The following is a 23913-nucleotide window of genomic DNA, read 5'->3' on the forward strand; positions in this document are numbered from 1 at the left end:
AGTTGGCCCCTTATGTCACAGCAAGGTCAAGGGTCACCTCCTCGCCATGCAAGTTGGCCCCTTATGTCACAGCGAGATCAATGGGTCATCTTCCCACCCCCCAGCGTAAGGAGACTCATCACATCAGTGCAAGGTAAAGACTCAATTTCTCCCCTCTTCACATTAAAGGGAACCAGAGGTGAGAGGGATATGGAGGCTGCCGTATTTGTTTACCTTTAAACAATACAAGTTTCCTGACTGTCCTGATCCTGTATCTCTAATTACTTTAGCCATAGACCCTGAACAAGCATGCAGCAGATCAGGTGCTCTGACTCAGGTTTTACTTAATTAGCTACATGCCAGGGTTTTAACTCAGACATTACTTATGCCAGAAGATCAATAGGGCTGCCAGGCAACTGGGATTGTTTACAATGAAAATAAATATGTCAGCCTCCATATCCCTCTCCCCTTGGGTTGCCTTTAAATGACAACTCCAGCAAAAAAAAAGCACTTCCTGAACAGCAGTTGCCAAGTCTAAGGGGCCGTTCACATCACAAACGCGGACGGCCACACATGCGGAACGCAACGCATGCGAACGCATGCCATCCGCGTTTGTGTGCGTTGCGTGGCTGATCCCATCACTGAAAAGTGAATGGGACAGACTCGCGTTTTTGCAAAATCTGCGTGCAGCATGCGTTCCCGGACCGCATGCAGTGTGAACATCAGACAGTGCACTCTATGCACTGTCTGATGTCGTGCGTGTTGGCCTTCTGCACGCGTTTCCAAAACGGGGCTGGAAATGTGTGCAGTCTGAACAGGCCCTAACTGCCAAAATAGTGTGTAAGAAAGTAGGGAGGCTGGCATCTTACTATTTTGGCACGTCAACTGCTGTTCGGGGAAATACTTTTGAAAATAAAGTAAAAAACACTGAGAACTCCCCATAAGTAGATGGACTAGTTCAAAACCTGTCAGGTCTACCGGATTTTAACCACTTCCACACCATGAAATTTTATGCTGATCTGTGCAGCGTGGGCTCTCCAGCCCACAGCACAGATCAGCTAGCAGCCAGGGCGATCAGACTTCCCCCCTTTTTTCCCCACTAGGGGGATGTCCTGCTGGGGGGGTCTGATCGCCGCCGGCTGCTTGCGCTTGCGGGGGGGCTCTTCAAAGCCCCCCTCCGCAGCGCTTCCTGGCCTCCTTCCCCTTCCCTCCCTCTCCCTCCCCCTGTGAGCGGCGCAGGACGGATTTCCGTCCTGCGCCTGATGGGATAGGCTTTAGCCTATCAGATGCCGGTGATCCCCGGCCAATCAGAGGCCGGGGATCGCCGATCTCCTCTACGGCGCTGCTGCGCAGCAGCGCCGTATACATGTAAACACCGGGGAAGATCGTCCCCGTGTGTTTACATTTACCCTGCGAGCCGCCGATCGGCTCGCAGGGTGTTCACGGAGACACCCTCCGTGAACTGACATGGAACAGCCGCTCATACGAGCGGCCGTTTCCATGGTATACACTTCAGGATTCAGGGGCGTGTATATACGCTCCGAGAATCCGGAAGTGGTTAAAGACAGTCTGAAGCCTAATAAAATAATTATTTTTATCTGCTACATATGTAAAGCAATATTCCCTGTGCTGAAAAGCAGCACTCCTGCAGCAAAACGAGGGCTTTATATCCCCAAATCCCCCGGGCCAAGAATCAGGGAGCACTTCCTGATAGAGGCAGAGCTTAGCGCTGTAGCTCTGCCTCTACTGAAGTAAATCTCTGCCTCTCCCGCCGCTCTCAGTCTTCCTTCACTTAATGGGACGGGAGAGGCAGAGATCCGCATGCAGATTGACTTCAGTTAAGGCAGAACTACAGCGCTAAGCTCTGCCTCACCGAGCAGCAAAATCCACAACTTTGAAAGTCGTTGACGTTTGCTCCAGGATTTGGGTATTAAGCCTTCGTTTTGCCGCGGGAGTGTGGCGTTTCAGCTCTGGTAATATTGCTTTACATAAAAAGACTTGGGCTACAGACTCTGAAGGACCTCTGTCGCGAAAAGCTTACAATTTACCATACGTTACAGGCCCATACACACGTCGGATTTTAGCGAACGACCCGTCGTTTGAACATTCCGTCGTTTGGACGTTTCCGCGTCAAATCCGACGTGTGTACAGACTATCGTTCGGGTGATAAGACTGGTTACCAACGATCCGCCGGGCGGATCGCTGGTAACCAGTCTTATCACCCGAACGATAGTCTGTACACACGTCGGATTTGACGCGGAAACGTCCGAACGACGGAACGTTCAAACGACGGAACGTTCAAACGACGGGTCGTTCGCTAAAATCCGACGTGTGTATGGGCTTTAACACATACAAATAAGAAGTACGTTTCTTCCGGAGTTAAATGAGCCATAAATTACTTTTCTCCTAAGTTGCTGTCACACTAAGTTGTAGAAATCTGACATTACCCACAGATTTTGGACTAGTCCATCTTCTCATAGGGGGGTTCTTAGGGTTTTAGTTATGTTTAATGCTAGGTACACACCATACAATTTTCTGTTAGATGCTTCTGTTAGATTTACCTAAACATGGAAAAAAGCTATCTGGCAGGTAAATCTAAGAGAAAATCTAACAGAAAATTGTATGGTGTGTACCTAGCATAAAAGCACTTAGTGAATGGCAGTTGCTCCGTCCAACTGCCAAAAAAAGTGTACGGTGAGCGGGGAGGCTAGCCAGTATTGTACATATCTTTTTCAGGGAATGTATTTTTAAAGAATAAAGGCCATGCTGAGAATTCCCCATGAAGAGATGGACGAACCCAAAACCTGTCGGTAATGTCAGATTTCTACTACTTAAGCAGCCCATACACTCAGCCGATTTTCTGGCCGACCGATCGATCCCGATCGATCGATTGCAAATCGGTTGGCCAATCGACCGATCGATGGCCGATTTCGATCGATTTCGATGGATTTCCATCGGACTTGCAGGGTGGAAAATTTAGGTCGATCTGAAGAGATTGCTTATCAGTTTGCATTGGCCTTAATGGAAATCTGATGGCAAAAAAATGCCATCAGATCGAATTTCAATAGATTTCAAACTGAAATCTGTTGGAATTCTATCCTGGTAAAAAATGTTCTAAAAACGCATCAGATAGACCATCAGATGCATTTCTTATCTATCTGCTGCCAATCTGACGAGTGTATGGGCACCTTTACTGTAAGTGACAGCAACATAGGAGAAAAATAATTTATGGTTCATTTTACTTTGGGAGAAATGTACTTATTTGTATGAGTTTTAAATTTTAAGATTTTCGCAAAAGTTCATCTTTAAATGCTTACTGGTTTCATGGAGTGGTCCTTTAGACCAGGGGTCCCCAACCACCGGTCTGCGGCCCACTGCTGGTCTGTAGGACATTTGCAGTTGGGCCGCGGGACTGTCCTCTCCCCCCCCCCTCCCCCGCTGCTGTTAACTTAGCCGGCGGCCGCTTCCTCTAGATTCCCTTCTCCTGCTTGTGTAACTGATTCACAGCAGCGCGCCCCGCGGTTGCAGTGATGAGGCAGGAAGCAGGAGAGAGCGATCGGTTCCCATAGTAACGGCGATACACATCACCGCTACAGGAAGCCACGCTCTCTCTCCTGCCTCATCACAGCAGCCATGGGGCACGCTGCTGTGAATCAGTTACACGGGCAGGAGAAGGACACGGCTATACTGGAGCACTACCTACCCACGGAGCAGTGCTTTTCAGCGCTGCTAGATTTGGGCGCAGCCAGCGCCAGCATAGACTGTAATGAGAATCAGTCTATAGCGGCGCTCAGTGAGTAACGTCGGCTCCGTCCAAAGACGGAGCCGAAGTTGCTTAAAAACACAATTCGGCTTCCAGCAATCGCTGGAAGCCGAATTATTTCATTCCCCCCACTATCCATGGCGGCGGTGGAGGGGGAATAGTAATTAAATCGGCCCGGACATTGGCAGAAGCAGGATCAGCCATATAGCGCTGTATCCTGCGCCCAAGTCTACCGGCACCGATTTCAAATGTACTCCCTACCCATACTGGGGCACTATACTAGCTATACTGGGGGCACCACCTACCCATACTGGGGCACTATACTAGCTATACTGGGGCACCACCTACCCATACTGGGGCGCTATCTACCCATACTGGGGCACTATATTAGCTATACTGGGGTAACTATACTAGCCATACTGGGGCAACTATGCTAGCTATGCCGCCGCTCCCCAGCCCTCCCTCCGGAACCCGCTGCGCACAACACTGTCCACTAGGACATCCCCCCTCGGTCCCCAGAGAAAAATTTGGTCAGAAAGTGGTCCCCAGGCCAGAAAAGTTCGGGAATCGCTGCAAGTTTAGACAATGACCCTGCACTAGTGAGAGCAAGGTCAAGGCTTCCCCCCTCCTCTTGCCAACAGTATGATGTAACCCTTCTCCCACCAGAGCGATGTCCAGACCCCCCCCCCCCCAGTGTACATACACACATCCAATTTTGATTGACCAATTTTACCACCACCTTGTAGTATGAGGATCTCTCTACACAATCTGTTACTACTGTTTATAGACGTTTAGCTACGTGAAGGTGATACAATTGTCTGTGTGCAGCACCAGAGGTTCCCCTCCCGCACCCAGCATGACAGAGGCAGCGTTACCTTCCTGGGGCCGGAGCGGGGCGAGGTCTCGTCACTCTGCGGCTTCCCTCTCCCGCCGCTGCGGGCGCGCCTGCTCTCCTCTGCCGCCGGGGCCGCTCCTCTCCTCCTCCCCCCGAACCTCTCCACAAACAGCAGCTCCGAGCTGGAGTCCAGCAGCGACTCCTCCTCCGGCTCCGCAGCGCTCCTGGCCCCGGACGAGCTCCGCAGCTGCACCATGACGGCTCTTCTACCGCCAACACCGCTCAATTCTGGCGCCACAATCTCCCTCCTCACACACACGGATCCCTCCGCGCCGCTTCCTTCCGCTCCCGCCGGAACGCAGAGTCACCCCGGCCGACCTACGCACGTCCCTCGTCACTATCCGGCGGTCCTACGGCGCAAAGCGGGCTCCGCGGGAATACCGCCACCGAACTCTTCTTGGACTATTTCTCACGGCACTGACATGGCGGCGGAGGGATACAACTTTTCGTTCTCGCGGGCAGTTGAGTTTTGGCGCGGAAGAGATCGCATGAATTCCATTGGGCGCCTGTCGTCAAGCCACGCCCCCAAGCGCGAAAACTAAGGAGGCAAGAGGGAGGAGCTGGTGTCGTGGTCTGGAAGAGTGAGTCGCTTGTTTACACGCTGGCGAGCAGCTCATTGGCTGAAACAGCAGGACGGGCTCTGAAAGTTCCCTATAAGTTTCTCAGTAGCAGGCTGCCTATTGGCTGACGTAGAAGGGGGCGGGCTTTGTATATGTTGATTTTTTTTCTATTTCCCAGAGAGGGAGGGCGGGGCTAGGCTATGCTGCGTGGTGTTCCTATGAGACGCCCTTATTGGCTGGAAGGGAGGAAGGTGGGCTTTCTAGTTTGCTGCGTAGTTTTCCTAGTAGGAAGGAAAGCAATGGATGAGGATTGGTTTCCCATTGGCGGGGGAGGGTTTAGCGCCATGTAGTTAGTTGTGTCACGTGACCGTCTCTGCTTCCTGGTTTCCAGGGGAAGATATTCCTGTGGCACCAGCTGTCACTCTTCCCTTGTGGGCGACATGTGAGACCCCCAGTGCTGCCATGCAGAGCCCGGAGCCTTTCTCCACAGCCCTGCCAGCCCGCCCAGACTGCTGCTACACCAGCTGCTACTGGTGAGACATTCAAATCAAAAATACCTTTATTGGCATCACCAAGATACATACAGGTCAAAGCAGGGGGAAATGGGATACATGAAAGAGGGTGAGATCTAGAGGTTGGGGGTGGGATAGAAGTATAATGGATGAAGCAGGCTGTGGACATATTTAGCTTTACACTTCCCTTATACTCCTCTTAGATGGATATAGGTAAACGTGGTGACCTAGTGTACAGCGATTGTCTCTGTTGGTTCCGCCACACAGTCTGTGGCATGCTGTGCAGTAGTGTGCAGTGATAGTCACTGTGGATTCCTCCTCTCAGTCTGTGGCATGCAGTAACCGTGTGCTGTGATTGTCACTGTGGATTCCTCCTCTCAGTCTGTGGCATGCTGTGCAGTAGTGTGCAGTGATAGTCACTGTGGATTCCTCCTCTCAGTCTGTGGCATGCAGTAACAGTGTGCAGTGATAGTCACTGTGGATTCCTCCTTTCAGTCAGTGGCATGCAGTAACAGTGTGCAGCGATTGTCACTATGGATTCCTCCTCTCAGTCAGTGGCATGCAGTAACAGTGTGCAGCGATTGTCACTGTGGATTGCTCCTTTCAGTCTGTGGCATGCAGTAACCGTGTGCAGCGATAGTCACTATGGATTCCTCCTTTCAGTCTGTGGCATGAGTAACAGTGTGCAGCGATTGTCACTGTGGATTCCTCCTCTGTCAGTGGCATGCAGTAACAGTGTGCAACGATTGTCACTGTGGATTCCTCCTCTCAGTCAGTGGCATGCAGTAACAGTGTGCAGTGATTGTCACTATGGATTGCTCCTCTCAGTCTGTGGCATGCAGTAACAGTGTGCAGCGATTGTCCCTGTGGATTCCTCTTTTCACTCTGTGGCATGCAGTAACAGTGTGCAGCGATTGTCACTGTGGATTGCTCCTCTCAGTCTGTGGCATGCAGTAACAGTGTGCAGCGATTGTCACTGTGGATTGCTCCTCTGTCTGTGGCATGCAGTAACCGTGTGCTGTGATTGTCACTGTGGATTCCTCTTTTCAGTCTGTGGCATGCAGTAACAGTGTGCAGCGATTGTCACTATGGATTCCTCCTCTCAGTCTGTGGCATGCAGTAACAGTGTGCAGCGATTGTCACTATGGATTCCTCCTCTCAGTCCGTGGCATGCAGTAACAGTGTGCAGCGATTGTCACTGGGGATTCCTACTTTCAGTCAGTGGCATGCAGTAACAGTATGCAGCGATTGTTACTGTGGATTCCTCCTCTCCCAGTAAAATGTAGAGTTTTATCTCGTCCTCTAGTTACTTATTGCTCAGCAAGCTCATGGTGAACCAGAACTCTTAGGTGTGTGTGTGTAAGGGGCTAGAAAGGACCAACAAGCCCTCTTGCTAACGCTATGCAAAGCAGCAATTTGCCTTCTTAATACAGAAGGTATTTATTTGTGATTATTCAGGTTGAAGTGAACTCTGAGGTGTCCCACAATGCATCACTGCTGAATATGCAAATTGTCCCTGAAAGCTAGCCACACCTCCAGAACCGCTGGAATGCAGAGATATGTCAGCTTGTTAATTGTACAGAGCCATACTAATCCAACATGCATACAGACTGTTTTGGATTGGTTGATCTTCATCAGTATATGGCATGGATTATTGTAGTTTTATGGGGTAGGACTTGAAACACCCGGAGTTACAAATTACCCAGCAAGCTCATGGTGAACCAGAACCCATAGGAGTATGTAAGGGGCTAAACTCTGAGTGTTTGAGATCAAGTGTAGTATCTGATCTTATCAGTTTCAGGGCTGTATGTTACTGAGACCTCGGCGTGGTGAACCGGGGGGTTTCCTTGAACAAGCGATCAGGGGGAGGAACATGGCCCTCAGATCCTCTAGTAGAGATGTCCGTTCTCGTGCATGCATTTCCTGATTCTGACTGAATGGATCTACCATGATTGAAGCTGAAGGGCTGAGGGCTTTGCTAAGGTGTACTGCCCTTCTGGAGTAGCGACCCAGGCGTTCCTGAAAAACCTGGGGCCTGGGAAACCCCGTGGCAGAGTAAGGTACTAACATCTGCTTAGCCCACAACGCAGCTCCCCGGCCTTTTGGCTAGGGAGAGTGCGGAATTTTTATAACGCTAGCTTCAAGGCCGGGGACTTGTCCCCTGGAGACTCCAGTCCCTGACTAGAGGCCCCTCTCAGGGGGGTTTGGGGTGGGGTGACCCTGGCCAGTGGGCAACCACCTGGCACCGTCCAATCCTTCGGGTGTCGGAGGGCCCCATGTACCCCCTGTGCCGATGGCAAAAGGGGAAGTCCCCCTCCAGGGGAACAACGGAAAGGGCTCCACTTTTGTGGGGCTCAAAGTCATTCATGCACGTTTTTGTGGCAGTGCTTATGCATTTAGCCTTGCTATTCTGGGCTCCTGCTGTGTGCAGCAGGAGCCAAGCTAGCAAAAACAAAGGTGTGTGTGTGTGTGTGTGTGTGTGTGTGTGTGTGTGTGTGTGTGTGTGTGTGTGTGTGTACAATAAAAGTTATTTAAGGTCCAGCAAGCCTGTGTGCGGACAGGACTGATAGTATGGACTATGCAGGCAGGCTGGGCTGTATAGATGGGCAGGTGAGACTATGCAGGCAGGCTGGGCTGTATAGCTGGTCAGGTGAGACTATGCAGGCTGGGTTGTATAGATGGGTAGGTGAGACTATGCAGGCAGGCTGGGCTGTATAGATGGGCAGGTGAGACTATGCAGGCAGGCTGGGCTGTATAGCTGGGCAGGTGAGACTATGCAGGCTGGGTTGTATAGATGGGTAGGTGAGACTATGCAGGCAGGCTGGGGTATATAGATGGGCGGGTGAGACTATGCAGGCAGGCTGGGCTGTATAGATGGGCGGGCGAGACTATGCAGGCAGGCTGGGCTGTATAGATTGGCGGGCGAGACTATGCAGGCAGGCTGGGCTGTATAGATGGGCGGGTGAGACTAGGCAGGCAGGCTGGGCTGTATAGATGGGCAGGTGAGACTATGCAGGCAGGCTGGGCTGTATAGATGGGCAGGTGAGACTATGCAGGCAGGCTGGGCTGTGTAGCTGGGCAGGTGAGACTATGCAGGCAGACTGGGCTGTATAGATGGGCAGGTGAGACTATGCAGGCAGGCTGGGCTGTATAGATGGGCAGGTGAGACTATGCAGGCAGGCTGGGCTGTATAGATGGGCAGGTGAGACTATGCAGGCAGGCTGGGCTGTATAGATGGGCAGGTGAGACTATGCAGGCTGGGTTGTATAGATGGGTAGGTGAGACTATGCAGGCTGGGTTGTATAGATGGGTAGGTGAGACTATGCAGGCAGGCTGGGCCGTATAGATGGGCGGGTGAGACTATGCAGGCAGGCTGGGCTGTATAGATGGGCAGGTGAGACTTTGCAGGCAGGCTGGGCTGTATAGATGGGCAGGTGAGACTATGTAGGCAGGCTGGGCTGTGTAGATGGGCAGGTGAGACTATGCAGGCAGGCTGGGCTGTGTAGATGGGCAGGTGAGACTATGCAGGCAGGCTGGGCTGTGTAGATGGGCAGGTGAGACTATGCAGGCAGACTGGGCTGTATAGATGGGCAGGTGAGACTTTGCAGGCAGGCTGGGCTGTATAGATGGGCAGGTGAGACTTTGCAGGCAGGCTGGGCTGTATAGATGGGCAGGTGAGACTATGCAGGCAGGCTGGGCTGTGTAGATGGGCAGGTGAGACTATGCAGGCAGGCTGGGCTGTGTAGATGGGCAGGTGAGACTATGCAGGCAGGCTGGGCTGTGTAGATGGGCAGGTGAGACTATGCAGGCAGACTGGGCTGTATAGATGGGCAGGTGAGACTATGCAGGCAGACTGGGCCGTATAGATGGGCAGGTGAGACTATGCAGGCAGGCTGGGCCGTATAGATGGGCAGGTGAGACTATGCAGGCAGGCTGGGCCGTATAGATGGGCAGGTGAGACTGCAGGCAGGCTGGGCCGTATAGCTGGGCAGGTGAGACTATGCAGGCAGGCTGGGCTGTATAGATGGGCAGGTGAGACTATGCAGGCAGGTGAGACTATGCAGGCAGGTGAGACCAGGCAGGCTGGGCTGTATAGATGGGCAGGTGTGACTATGCAGGCAGGCTAGACTGTATAGATGGGCAGGTGAGACTATGGGCTCTATTCATAAAAGGTCACCGCAAGTTTTCCGCTCAAAACAGTGGATTTTCCCGTCCATTTAGCAAAGTGGGCATTCATAAAAGCTGTTCCCGCATGAAAATCTACAATCCCCCAGAAATTTCCGCCTTCTCCAGTGTTTTTCTAGATTTATCTAGAAAAAAGTAACAAAATGGCCATTCATAAAGTTTAGAGGAAGCGGTATGTGGACGGGAAATACCGCTTCCTCTGATTTTGCGGATTACATACAAGTGAGTGGGACAGACCTCCCAGAGAGAGCAGTCGTGCTGAGAGGGACTCTGCCGGCTGAAGTGTTTCCGCATGCCTTCCGACAGCTTACCGCCAGCCTTCAGCGGGAGATCTCCACTCTTGCATCGCAGCTGGCAAGATTTTTTTGAATGACCACCCAGAAGTGTAAAATACCGCTGCGGTATTTTACCTCTACGAATATTTATGCCACAAGTTTTTTATGAATAGAGCCCTATGCAGGCAGACTGGGCTGTATAGATGGGCAGGTGAGACTATGCAGGCAGGCTGGGCTGTATAGATGGGCAGGTGAGACTATGCAGGCAGACTGGGCTGTATAGATGGACAAACTGCATCGGGCTCTATTCACAATGAGTTACCGCATGAGGAAATTTAGGTAGTGATAAATACCGACCAAAATATCTCCATTTTGAAATTTTCAATTTTTTTTTCTCCATAAATTACCTCATGCGGTAAGTGAGGTAAAAGTGTGGTAATTACCTCAAACTGTATCTCCAATTTATTTATTATTATTATTATTATTATTTATTGTATTTATAAAGCGCCAACATATTACGAAGCGCTGAATTTGAGATTCTCAATTGAATAGTTGGTGTTAATTAAGGATTTGTTTATCACCTGCAAATGGCTGGTGACCATTTTCACTTCTCTGCTTTTGGCCTTTAGAATGGAGTCTTTTGAGCTTTCTTTGCTCGAGTTTATGTCAATTTTACATAGAAGGCAGAGAAGACGAGTGTATCTAATCTCAAGGCGCACTTTAACACCTCATACAGTCTTTTAGATGATTTTATAGATGCCGAGGAGGAAATTCCTCTCTGCTCTAAAAGATAAGCAACAACTTAATTACCTTTAAAGAAAAACATTTTTTGTTACAGCTGATACAAATCCAGAAAAAATCACCAGTGTGTGTACTTCCTGCTTTCATGGAAGCAGACATAGGTTAACATTCTGTGTTTACACATTAGCTGCTCTGCTGAGGCAGCCAGCTGGCACAGCGGAGAGCTCAAATTACAGTTGTGATCATTCACAGATGAGGGGGAATTAGACAGGATTAATTATATACATACAGGGAGCATTTCTATATGTTTTTCCCTCTCTCCTGCGCAAGAGTTGAGGTCCCACTTTAAATGTGACAGGCTTTCCTGGGTCGTCTCTGTGTAGTGGGTGACACGCATATGGGCTGCCCTACAGTGGTCAAAAAAGCTTTATTTCCACACATATTACCGACTGTTTATCACCTGTTTTATCGCACTTTTATCAAACATTTATCACACTTGGCAAATTTATAGTGAATACTCAAAAAAAATTGGTAATTACCACTGAAGGTAATTCTTCACCTAAAAAAAGTTATATATATTCAGAGTTTCTATATACAAATTAAGATGTATTTTATAAGTTGTAGGCTGTAACTTCCTACAGGATACATATACATTGTGGTGACAGGATGACCTAAGAAGCTAAGGTATGCTAAGTAATGGTCTTTTGTTTATGGTCATGCTGTCTCTCTTGTATTCTTAGCTGTCTTGTAAGCTCTGGCAATGGAATGTATAAAAGCTGTGTAACGTACTCTATGAGTTAGTAAAGCACTATTAGACACTCGTGTGTGTCACTGTGTTTTTACTCCAGGCCTGTGATATATGTACTAAAAGCAATTCGTTTTTGAATGTAATGAGATAGACTTTTTACACCACACTTGTTATTGTGAATAGAGCCCATTGTGCTGTAGAGGGGAGTACCACTGCTGTGTTGTGCCCATGACCTCTGGATATAAGCTGTCTGAGGGCTGGGAGCAGAGGGGGTCAGGTTAGCTTGGTGTTGGGGTTGGAGTCCTCCGCTGCCAGAGTCTGCTTGTGATTACTATGCCTTGCCCATGTAGAATTATTGTCAGTGATTGCCGCTGTTGTATTTACCAGCTGTATGCCATATCAGACTTGTGTCCTATCTTTCTTTGTCTGAACAGTGAAGAAAATGTGTGGAAGCTGTGCGAGTACGTCCGGCAGAGGGGGGAAAGACCGCTGGAAGAATTCTATGCTGTTTTCCTGTCTAATGAAAACAGGATGGTGAGACTTTGCTATCTGTCAAACGTGAGGATTGTCCATCTGTAGGAACTGCTTACCCTGAGGGCTGATTCACACTCTGTGCTTCCCGGCGATCGTGTCCGCGATTGTGATTTATCGGGTGAAATCTTGCGATTTGTGCTTGTAATTCCAGTTCAATAGAACGTGAATCACAGTGCGATTGCCTCCAAAACGCTGCATGCAGCGCATTTGCGATTAATCGCAAACGTTGCACTGTGAATGAATTCATATGGATACATTAGGAGCAGCGTTTTGCTGATTGCCGGTGTGAAGTAGCCCTGATCCAAGATTCCTAAATTATCGCATATTTCCTCCTCTCTATATTGAGACTGTACAGTATTGGGGTCTCTCAGTGCCACTTGCAGGATCGAGTTTGACCTTAGTTAACTACTTTGGCCTCCTGGATGTACTAGCTACGCCCAGGAGGCCATGTGCGCGCTCCCGCGGCCGATCGCGCGCGTGCACGCGCGCTCCCGGCCGCGGTTCGTTAGCCTGGCAATCAGTGAATCGGGCTATGGTGGCCAATCACTGATTCCTCTCCCCCGCTGAAAAAGCGACAGCTTCTCTCGGAAGCTTCGCTTTTTCTGGCTGTAACGTACCCCATGCTCGCTCTAAGCTTAGAGTGACGTCATGTAAACAAACTCATGGCCGCCATCTTGTGGCCAAAAAAGTAAAACTACAACTACAAGTGAAAAAAATAAAACTCAAGACACATTTACATTATAAAACTATGGTTTACATCCCACCCTCCCAAAAATACCCAAATAAAATGTTTAATACAAAAAAAAACCAAAAAAAAATTACAATAAAAAAACAAAACATGTAAATATTTACCTAAGGGTCTAAACTTTTTAAATATCAATGTAAAGATGAAATATTTCTATTTTTTTTTTTATTTTAAACTTGTAAATAGTGATAGATGCAAAACGGGAAAAAATGCACCTTTATTTCCAAATAAAATATTGTCGCCATACATTGTGATAGGGACATAATTTTAACGGTGTAATAACCGGGACATATGGGCAAATACAATACGTGAGTTTTAATTATGGAGGCATGTATTATTTTAAAACTATAATGGCTGAAAACTGAGAATTAATGATTTTTTTTCAGTTTTTTTCTTATTCTTCCTTTTAAAATGCATTTACAGTAAAGTGGCTCTTAGCAAAATGTACCCCCAAAGAAAGCCTAATTGGTGGCGGAAAAAACAAGATATAGATCAGTTCATTGTGATAAGTAGTGATAACGTTATAGGCTAATGAATGGGAGGTGAAAATTGCTCAGATGCATAAAGTGAAAACGACTGAAGGCTGAAGTGGTTAAAGTGGATCCGAGATAAACTTTTACTCATTGCGTAATTGTGTTCCTTTCATATAGGTTATAGGGCATTCCTCAAGCCAAATACATTTTTGTTTTGTTTGAATACTTTAATTCCCTATAAACTAAACAAGCCTCGCCCACAGCTTTTTCACAGTGCTTTGGCACTGTAGCAAGGGCTTATGGGAGCTCAGTCTGGGCAGGAGGAGGTTACTAGCCAGAGATTTCAGAGGGAGGAGGAGAGGGGATTGAATTTACACACAGGCAAGCTGATAGCATCTCCAGCCCTCAGCCTGTGACAATTTGACAAACAGAACATGGCTGCCCTCATTGTATCACAGGAATAAATAATCATAAACTTTGGAAGCTGTTTGCAGCTAGATATGCTGTGTAAACTATCTAAACTTTAGATAAGATATATAGACAAGTTACTTGTTATAGGTAGTTTTTCATCTCGGATCCGCTTTAAAAAAAAGGTGGGTCTACAGGCACAATTTACTTGCTTGGTTTACAGTATATGTAGCTACTAGCTACAGGTACAGTGCTAAGCTTTCCAGCGGGCATTTTGTTCTCAAACTTTTATTTTATCTCCCTTTACTTTTCAGAAACTGAAACCAAACTTTACTCATGCGGACTCTGAATTATTTTATTTCCTATTCCCTGTAGATACCGATTTGGAAACAGAAGTCCAGCAGGGCAGATGCACCTGTGATATGGGTCAGTGTTCTGGAGAGTTGTGACTGTAGTGCAATGTGATGGTGGTTACTTGTGGAAAGTATCATAAGGGTACTATACTGCTCATAACTGCCAAAGTACAGCAAAATCAGGGTCCATAGTGCATAACTTCAAGAAGGTGGGTGTATCCTTGCAAAAAACACTGTTTTATTGCACACCTATACTCCTTTTTAGAATCATTATATTCCTAGTTTACTCTCCTGTATTTCTCATTGTAGGGGACTATGCTATTAATCAAACAGTAGATGCATTTCCTGGAAGTCAGCCATGTGACACAGAGATCCCCAAGAAAGCAAGGGTCCCACTCTAGCAGTAGAGTGGGTGATTCTCAGCTAGTAACCAGCTGTCATTCACTGGCTCCTCCTCCCTGTGGTGCTGAGGGATTAACTCTCTTTGGGCAGCATTGCAGCTCAGCAATTTCTTATAAGATCTTGCTGTAGCTGCAGTGCTGGCAACAGAGAGTTAACCTTTCACGAGCAGAGGGAAGAGTAGTATGGTAGGGACAGGACTGATTGTATGCTCTTGATAGGGAGAAGCTGACTACTGCCACCTTATAGCTCCTCACTGACTACTTCATTGGTTTATATTGGGTTGGGGTGGGGAGTCTGGGCAGATTTCTGTTCAGTAAAATCATCTCAAGTGGAAGAAAACCTGTGATGTAAATAAACATAAGCATTTACACTTACCTGGAGGCCATGGGCTCTCACCGTCCTCCCATTCCGCACCATTCCTCCACTGTCTGTCTCGGTAGTCAGAGGCTACTGCGAATGCAAGTCCTTGATTGTACTTCCATAGCTGGGAGCATTCCACGGGTGTGCAGTTTGTCAAGGCTTGTAACTGTGCAGGCTCAGAACGCTCCCGGTTACGGAAGTGCGACCAAGATGAGGCTAGGCCAGCACCGTGCATGCGCAGTAGAGAGCGACTGGCGGCTTTATGGAGATAAGTGGAGGAACATAGCGCCCTCTGCAGACCAGACACAACAACCTGGGAATAGCTAAATCACTCCAGTAGAAAGAGGGCAGGAGAGTAAAAAGTGAAGATACAGGCACAGGGAGAGTCTAACCTTTGCTGATGACAAGAGATAAGCAAGCTTCTACTGCTCTCTGCAGGAAAATAAACCATTTTACACACAGGGAATACTTGGGAATGCTTTCAAATGTTATTTTATGCAACTAAGAGTAGTTACTGAAATTTTAGTTTTGGGAGTATAATCCCACTTTAAAAAAAGCATTGTATTAAATGCACTAAATACAAACTGAGCTGGCACTGTATTGTGAATGACAACGTTGGCCTTCTTGTCCCTGCAGGATTATCATGTGATTTTACTACAGGTGTGCAGTGAAGGCCAGAGGCTAATCTATGACCTGGATACTGAGCTGCCCTTTCCCTGCCCCTGTCATGTATACATTAAGGAAGCTCTCCGCTCTGATGCCAACATCCGCAAGGACTTCAGGAGGTAATCGTGTCTAGCTCATGGAGGGATGAACCGAGCTTTACAGCGAGACCCCTGATCAAATCTGGGCCAGAATACTATCTGCATGGAGTTTGCATGTTCTCCCCATGTTTGGGTAGTTTTCCTGCAGGCTAGTGATTTGTCTGTGCACCCTCAGCCCTGCAGTGTCACATGAGGGATCGAGTCCCGATCTCTGCCAGGCGACATGCCTAGTACATGCGTATGAGGCTTTAGACTGTGAGCTCCTCCGAGGACAGTCAGTGACATGACTTTATACAATATGTAAAAGGCAGTGGAAGCTGTCAGTGCTGTATAAATACCCAATAATAATAATACAGTATAATCTGGTTATAGTAAACTCTGATATAGAAGAATTTCGGGTATAGTAAACTAATAGTTCAGGTCCTGGCCAAGCACCATTATAAGTATAGGGTATAGTACACCAGATCTAATGGAACTTCGGTTATAGTGAACCTGTTTTTTGGAGCCTGCAGTATTATGTAACCGGCTATAGTGGAAAGTGGGCGGGCACATGGGTCATACGTCAGACGGAGATCAATGAGCCATGGGCAGTGGGTGAACCTGCAGCGAGTTGTAGCCTGCTCGCTATCTGCATGCTACTGTGGCCCGAGTGGATTATTATTATTATTTTATTATTTTTTATTTATATAGCGCCAACATATTCTGCAGCGCTTTACAAAGCACAATAAGACGACAAGGGGAACATAGATACAACTAACAAATGTACAGCAAAGTCCCAAGCAGCACAAATATTGTTACAAGAACAGTAAACATTAGGAGGATGATCCTGCCCTTGCCAGCTTACAATCTAAAGGGTAGTGGGGGACACACTAGGTAAGGGGGTGGAGGTAGGGATGCTCAAATTCGGCTTCGGGAGATATCCGGATTTTTGCTATCCGGATATCTCCCAGTAATGCTGGGCGGGGGGGGTCAAGCTTACCTCTCTGACGTCTTCTTTGGACGTCTTCTTCGGTCGTCCCTCGGCGCCTCCCACGATGCGCTCCATGCGCGTCACGTGATTACAAACACTTCCTCCTGCAACCCGGAAGGAGGAAGTGTTTGTAATCAGGTGACCGCCGCTTGGAGCGCATCGTGGGAGGCGCCGAGGGACGACCGAAGAAGACGTCAGAGAGGTAAGCTTGACCCCCCCCCCCCCCCCCCGCCCAGCCCGCACAGCATTACTGGGAGATTTCCGGATAGCAAAAATCCGGATATCTCCCGAAGCCGAATTTGAGCATCCCTGGGTGGAGGATGGATGAGGCAGTGACCCTTTGCCTCTGATTACATTGTGACAGAGAAGTAAATAAGGGCTATAGAATGTTATAAGCTTGTCTGAAAAGGTGTGTTTTAAGAGTGCGTTTGAAGATGCCCAGGTTTGGAGCATGACGTACAGGCTGTGGAAGAGAGTTCCAGATAAGGGGTGATGCTCGTGTAAAGTCCTGGATGCGAGCATGAGAGGAGGTGATCAGCTTAGAGGCCAGGAGAATTTCTTGGGCGGAGCGGAGGTTGCGGGAGGGACAATATCTTGAGATTAGTGATGAGATGTATGGAGGGCACAACTCATGGAGGGCTTTGTATGTTAGAGTCAGGAGTTTGAACTGGATCCTCTGGGTAATAGGTAACCAATGGAGAGGACGGCATAGTGGGCCTGCATCGGAAGAGCGTGTGGAGAGGTGAATGAGGCGGGCCGCTGAATTTAGAAGGGATTGGTACTGGCCAGTGCATGGGCTAAAGACCCCACACTTCATCTACTGGAGAGAGATATGCTTCCTGTGCAAGCTGCTGCCTGATTACGGAGGGAATTGCCTGTCATCTGTGACTTGCTTGTGCATGGCTGCAACGCTACCGTATCATCCAGGCTGCCCAGAAAAGTGGACAGAGGATCTCCCTATCAGTACTGTACCTGCGTCTAGGACACTAGACTAGATTAGGACTATATTAGCTGCATGCTTGTTTCAGGTGTGTGATTCAGATACTATTACAGTCAGATGGATTAGCGGGACTGCCAGGAAACTGGTATGGTTTAAAAGGAAATACATATGGCAGCCTCCATATTTTTCTCACTTCAGAGGTCCTTTAACTGGTGAGGCCTATGCTTCCTGTGCAGGTTGTTGCGTGATTGCTGCATCCCTGTCCCAAATCCCTATATACTGAACACTGCTGTCTGTGCTCGCTTGCTGAAGCTTGGGGGGAAAAAACTCCCAATTACTGGCTGAATTAAGATACAGTACTATACTATAGGTTATGTGCTTGAGTATGACAATTTCCTATATAGTAAACTACTTGGCCTGGTCACCTGGAGTTTACTATAAAGGGATTCTCCTGTAATATCGCACATTGTACATCTCTTCTGTCTTTTCATTCCTCTAGAAAACTTCGGGTAATACAGGCAGATGAGTTCCTCAGGACTTTCGCTTCCGACCGCTCCCATATGAAAGATGCAGATAATAAATGGAAGAAGCCGCCTCCTCCTTACCCTTGTATCCAAACTGCAGGTCAGTACTGAAGTCACTCTACAGGTCCAGCTAAACACAAAAAGGAATGAAATAAGTTCTCAAAGCAGTCATTTTATCCGGCGTCCGCAGTCCCGCACCAATGATGAGCAATGGAGCAGTGTTGTGTTACTGGGAGGGTCATATTAATGGATCCCCAGTTGAGGGTGGAGGATGGTGCTGGCAGGATCAGTCACAGATTGTTGGAGACTTATAGAGACACTGTAAAAAGAAAAAGTCCCCTAAGGGGTACTTACCTCGGGAGGGGGAAGCCTCCGGATCCTAATGAGGCTTCCCCCGTCGTCCTCTGTCCCACGGGGGTCTCGCTGCAGCCCTCCGAACAGCCGGCCCGACAGCCTCTTCAATATTTACCTTTCCAGGCTCCAGCGGGGGCGCTGTTGCGGCTCTTCTGACAGAGATAGGCGGAAATAGCCGATCTCCGTCAGGTCCGCTCTACTGTGCAGGTTCAGGAGACTTGCGCCTGCGCAGTAGAGCGGCCCGACAGAGATTGGCTATTTCCGCCTATCTTCGTCAGAAGGAGCGGATCCTGCGCTGGAGCCAAGGAGGTAAATATTTACATCGCCGCCGCTCCGGGAGGATTTTCGCCGCCGCCGTGGGACCGATGAGGACGGGAGAAGCCTCAGTAGGATCCGGAGGCTTCCCCCACCCGAGGTGAGTACCCCCCAGGGGAGTTTTTTTCGTTACAGATTTTCTGTAACTCAGAGCTGAATAATTATACAAGATTTATACATACCTGGGGCTTCCTCCAGCCCCATCCGCACGAATCGCTCCCACACCGCCCATCCTCGGCCTTCTCCGTCTTCTGTCCCGGGTCACGTAACTTCGGCCAGTTTTGCGCATGCGCAGTGGCTCCCTCTGTCTCTCCGGCGCCTGCCTTATGCATGCACCTGCGCTGTACGGAGAGACCGCACTGCACATCCTTAGACTGGCCCCGACTGGCTGAAGTGACGGGACCTGGTACAGAAGAGGGAGAAGACTGAGTACGGGCTGTGTATGAGAGATGTATGCGGATGGGACTGGAGGAAGCCCCAGGTATGTATAAAACTTGTATGATTATTCAGCTCTGAGTGTCTTTAAAGAGTTGCAGTACTCCTAGGTGCTCTGATACGTAGACACAGATAAAGCCGGTAGTTTCGGCATTCGGCGGTGACCACCTGAGCTGGGCGCGGTTATAGACTCTGCCAAGCCCCCAGGTCTCTCTTCCTCCCTAACCAATTCCCCTCTCTCCAGCAGTCAGTGCACTCCAGTCTTCATCCTCACAGGGGCATCTCTTCTCAGTGACTACATGTAATTGCGTAAAATTATGTGCGGGGTCACAGAGGAGAGGCGCCCCTGCCAGGATGAAGACTGAGGTGCACAGACTGCCAGAGGAGCGCGCCCGCCCAGACAGGTGAGTCGCAGTGCTGCCAAAAGGCCCTGGTGAGAAAAACAAAGCTGAATGTAGAACCAGGAGGGCCCAACAGTTTCCGTAGTGCCTGGGGCAATTGCCCAGCTTGCCCCTGGGGAAGCACCAGTCCTGTTTGCTCCTGTTTAGTATGGCTGGTGTGGCTCCCAGGGTACATTCCGAATCAAAATGCAATTACTGCTATACCCTGAATATGCCTTCATTTCAGTGTGACACAAAGGCTGCAGTTTGAGCTTGTGAGCCCACATGGGAAAGTATAAGGCGCTGAGGGCCAGCAGTAAAAACGTCAGATCTTCTTCCTACAGTCTTGCATGGATTAATGAAGTGGTAGGTTGGATTGCCACAGAACCTGGCATCACGGAGTTTAGTTCACATCAGTGAAGTCCAGGTTGTCATGTTCAAATCAAAGATAGCTTTATTGGCATGACCAAGATTCATTACAGATATTGCCAAAGCAAGGGGAAAAGGGGGACATGGAAGGGGGGTGGGGTAGGGGGACAATGGCTAAGCAGTCTGTGGACATTTTTTAGGTTTACAATTCCGTTATGCTCCTCTAAGTCTGTGGTAATCTGTGACATAGTGTGCAGCGATTGTCACTGTGGAATCCTCTTCTCCCAGTAGGATATATGTTTTTCTCTCATCTAATGTGAGAAAGTCTGGGAATAGTTCCAACAATTTCTTAAAGTAAGTGTCCCTGGTTGCAGTATATTTGGGACAGTGCAGCAGGAAGTGGCTTTCATCCTCAAGGGTTTTCTGCTCACTTGCATAGTCTCTCCTCCCTGGGTTTGTACGTCTGTCTGTGTCTCCCAGACTCTATTTCCAGGTTGTGAGCGCTCAGTCTATAGACATTCAGGATTTTCCTCTCTTGGGAGTTTTGGAGCTTTTCCAGGTATGGGGCCATTTTATATTCTCTTTGTAGAGACTGGTATATGGCTAGCTTTTGTGACTGTTTTATTTCACAACTCCATTTTTCTACATAGTCCTCTTTGCTCTTGGCTGTGGTGTGTTTTATCTGGACTCTTGTTATGACCTGTGGGCCGGGGGTCGGAGGGAGTATAGAGCTGACCACGACTTTCAGTGCACACGGCTTTTCTTGGTCTTCATTGTGCAGCATGGCTTTGTAGTGGGGTGAGTCGGGGCTGCTGCTCTGTAGGTGGGCCCAGAAGGACAACACTCTCTTCTGTATCTCAAGCAGTAATGAGAATCTCCCCAGCTCAGCATGTTGTGTACCAGTAGGTGGCGCTGGAAGTACAGGATTAAATATTGTAAACCATCCCAAGCTTTCTTGTTGAAGTGATCAGAATGATTTTTTCCTATTCGGGCACAGCTAATATACTTACTGTGGTACCTAACCTATGAAGCAGATGATCGGGACTTTATATGAATCTAACTCCCGTGACACAGGGATCCACTTCTAGAAGACCTCGTCGGGCAAGAAGATGTGGGTTTTGTGAACCTTCTTAAAAGAAACCTAAAGCAAAACCAAACAAACAACAACAAAAAAAGCGAAGAAGCGAAAAAAACAAACTTGTGATATAATGAATTGTATGTGTAGTACAGATAATTCATAGAACATTAGTAGCAAAGAAAAGAGTCTTATATTCTTATTTTAAGTTATATAGCTTTTTTTTTCTTTTTTCTTTTTTTTTTCTTTTAGAACATTGCATAATTTTCTAATATTTGCAGTTTACAAATTACTCTGTATTTGAAACTATGAAATAGAGCAGAGCTAATGATCCTTAATGCTGGCAATATACAATTATATTTTTTAGCAGATTTATTGTCCGATTGTTTTTCTGATCAATGTCCATTCACTTCTATGAGAAATCGATCAGAAAAACGATCGAAAATAAGATCTGACATGCCGTAAATTATCTATCGAACCATCTATCTGCCCAAAAAATCTCATGGTGTATTCCCAGCATTAACTTCTCTGCAGTAAAACCTTAAAGGGGAACTGAAGAGAGAGATATATGGAGGCTGCCATGTTTATTTCCTTTTAAGCAATACCAGTTGCCTGGCAGCCCTGCTGATCCTCTGCCTCTAATACTATTAGCCATAGCCCCTGAACAAGCATGCAGCAGATCAGGTGTTTCAGACTTTAAAGTCAGATCTGACAAGACTAGCTGCATGCTTGTTTCTGGAGTTATTCAGATACTACTGCAGAGAAATTGACCAGCAGGGCTGCCAGGCAACTGGTATTGATTAAAAGGAAATAAATATGGCAGCCTCCATATACCTCTTACTTCAGTTCCCCTTTAAACAAACAAGAAACCGTGAGGAATGGGTTGAAATAAGTGCTTCATAAAAGTGTAGCCAACCAAGCTTGGTCGGAGAGCTCAGAGAAGCTTTTTTGCATAGATGACAAGTGAAGTTTCTTAACTTTTCCTGTACTGGAAACAATATGAGACTCATTTATTTGCTACTAATGTTCTATTTCTTAGCTGTGCTACACATACAATTCGTTATAGCATAAATTTATTTTCACTTCAGGTTCCCTTTAAATATCCGGTGGTGGGATTATGTGCTGTTTTTGTGCCAACACCTTAATGGTATCGCTATGGATATATCTTTGTTATTTTAATGCAAATAAAAATGGAATGACTTAAAAACAAAACATGGAAACCAAGCTTGCACCTCTTTCTGTCTGAATTTCCAGTCTCCTCAATGAACCTGGATGACTTCATCAGCATGGAGCCGGCGGTGGGTTACGGCACGGTATACACCCTGCAGGAGTTTACAGAACAGTTTGACTCTCCTGGATGACTGGTTCATTCACCTGGACTGTACAGTGACACCAGCCATTGTTTGCTGCCAGTTTCCACTCTGCATAATTCAGGCAGACCATTGTCTGAGTTCAGCTTCTCATCTACATCTGACCCTGGCACCCTAGAGACTCTCATGAGATGGGCTGCCAGACATCCTGGATAGTGCTCTCCAAGGCAGAGGCCCTGTCTCCTTCACCAGCAGAACTTTGTGACTCTTCATTTAAAAAAGAAATACATCTATTACCGTATGTATAAAATAAAAGTATTCTTCAACTTATAGAAGTCATTGTCATTCCTTTTTAAACCATTATTATTATTTTGTATTTTTATAGCGCTGACATCTACCGCACTTTACAGAGTACATAGTGATGTCACTGACTGTCCTCAGAGGAGCTCACAATCTAATCCCTACCATAGTTGTAGTCTAATGTGCTAACATAATATTATTATGTATTTATACAACTTCCGCAGCACTTTGCAGAGGACATAAGTTATGTCACTGACTGTCCCCAGAGGAGCTCGCAATCTAATCCCTACCATATTCATATTCCAATGTCCTATCATATTATTATGTACTGTATTTACAGTATATAGCACTGACATCTTCTGCAGCACTTTACAGAGTACATAGTCATGTCACTGACTGTCCTCAGAGGAGCTCACAATCTAATCCCTGTCATAGTCATATGTCCTACCATATTATTATTATTATGTATTCATATAGCACTGACATCTTCTGCAGCACTTTACAGGTCGCATAGTTATGTAAATCATTATCCTCAGAGGGGCTCACAATCTAATCCCTGCCATAATCATAGTCCAATGTCCTACCATATTATTATGTATTTATATAGCACTGACATCTTCTGCAGCACTTTGCAGAGTACATAGTCATGTCAATGACTGACCTCAGAGGGGCTCACAATCTAATCTCTACCACTGTCGTAGTCCATTGTCCTATCATATTATTATGTACTAGTCTGGCTAAGCCCGTTTAAAAATGGGCTCTAGGTAGTGATATTACTGCGCCGCCGCCAGACAGTGCGTGCGCGAATGCCCGCTGCCACGCGCACCCGCCTGACCTGCTCCCTATCCCGACCTCCCGTCCCAACGGCTGTCTGTAAAAGCCACAAACGGACAGACAGGGAAAGTGGATGACGCAGTGACAATTAGGTTTTATTGTATAGGATCTATATTTTCTATATAGAAAATCCTAGTTTAGGGCTGGTGCACACCACAGCGGTTCTGAAGCATTTCTTAAAACGCTTGCAGGGGAAAAACAGCTTGGCTACTGAAAGTGAATGGGCTGGTGCACACCAGAGCGCTTTGTTTTTTCCACAAACCCAAACTCGGGGGCTGCAGCATTTTTTAGATTTCTGAGGCATTTCTGTATCAATGTTAAAGTATAGGAAAGTGGAAAACTGCTCTGAGAAACGCGAGATCAAAGCGGATTTCCAGGCGTTTTTGTTACAGAAGCTGTTCAGTAACAGC

At 47.5% G+C, this 23913-nt stretch overlaps 2 protein-coding genes across 3 annotated transcripts in view; one reads left to right on the forward strand and one right to left on the reverse strand.

Annotated features, from left to right (window-relative positions):
* The window catches only part of ATAD2 (ATPase family AAA domain containing 2), a 92032-nt gene extending 86966 nt beyond the window's left edge, over positions 1-5066 (reverse strand). Inside the window, exon 1 of the mRNA XM_068237990.1 lies at positions 4618-5066. Within this exon, the coding sequence (XP_068094091.1) occupies positions 4618-4833 (216 nt within the window). The 5' untranslated portion in view covers positions 4834-5066. The remainder of the gene's footprint in view (positions 1-4617) is intronic.
* Positions 5067-5473: 407 nt separating this feature from the next.
* NTAQ1 (N-terminal glutamine amidase 1) lies at positions 5474-22704 on the forward strand. Of its 2 annotated transcripts, XM_068237991.1 has the most exons (6): positions 5475-5730; positions 12093-12192; positions 14194-14244; positions 15570-15718; positions 18107-18231; positions 22314-22704. In XM_068237991.1, the coding sequence occupies exons 1-6, from the start codon at positions 5660-5662 to the stop codon at positions 22418-22420; spliced, it is 603 nt and encodes a 200-aa protein (XP_068094092.1). In that variant the 5' UTR covers positions 5475-5659; the 3' UTR covers positions 22421-22704. The 2 variants fall into 2 exon arrangements, with proteins under 2 accessions (XP_068094093.1, XP_068094092.1); XM_068237992.1 differs by lacking the exon at positions 14194-14244 and having other exon boundaries at positions 5474-5730.
* The last annotated feature ends 1209 nt before the right edge of the window (positions 22705-23913 follow it).

Source organism: Hyperolius riggenbachi, chromosome 5, assembly GCF_040937935.1.
Source record: "Hyperolius riggenbachi isolate aHypRig1 chromosome 5, aHypRig1.pri, whole genome shotgun sequence".
Taxonomy (NCBI): domain Eukaryota; kingdom Metazoa; phylum Chordata; class Amphibia; order Anura; family Hyperoliidae; genus Hyperolius; species Hyperolius riggenbachi.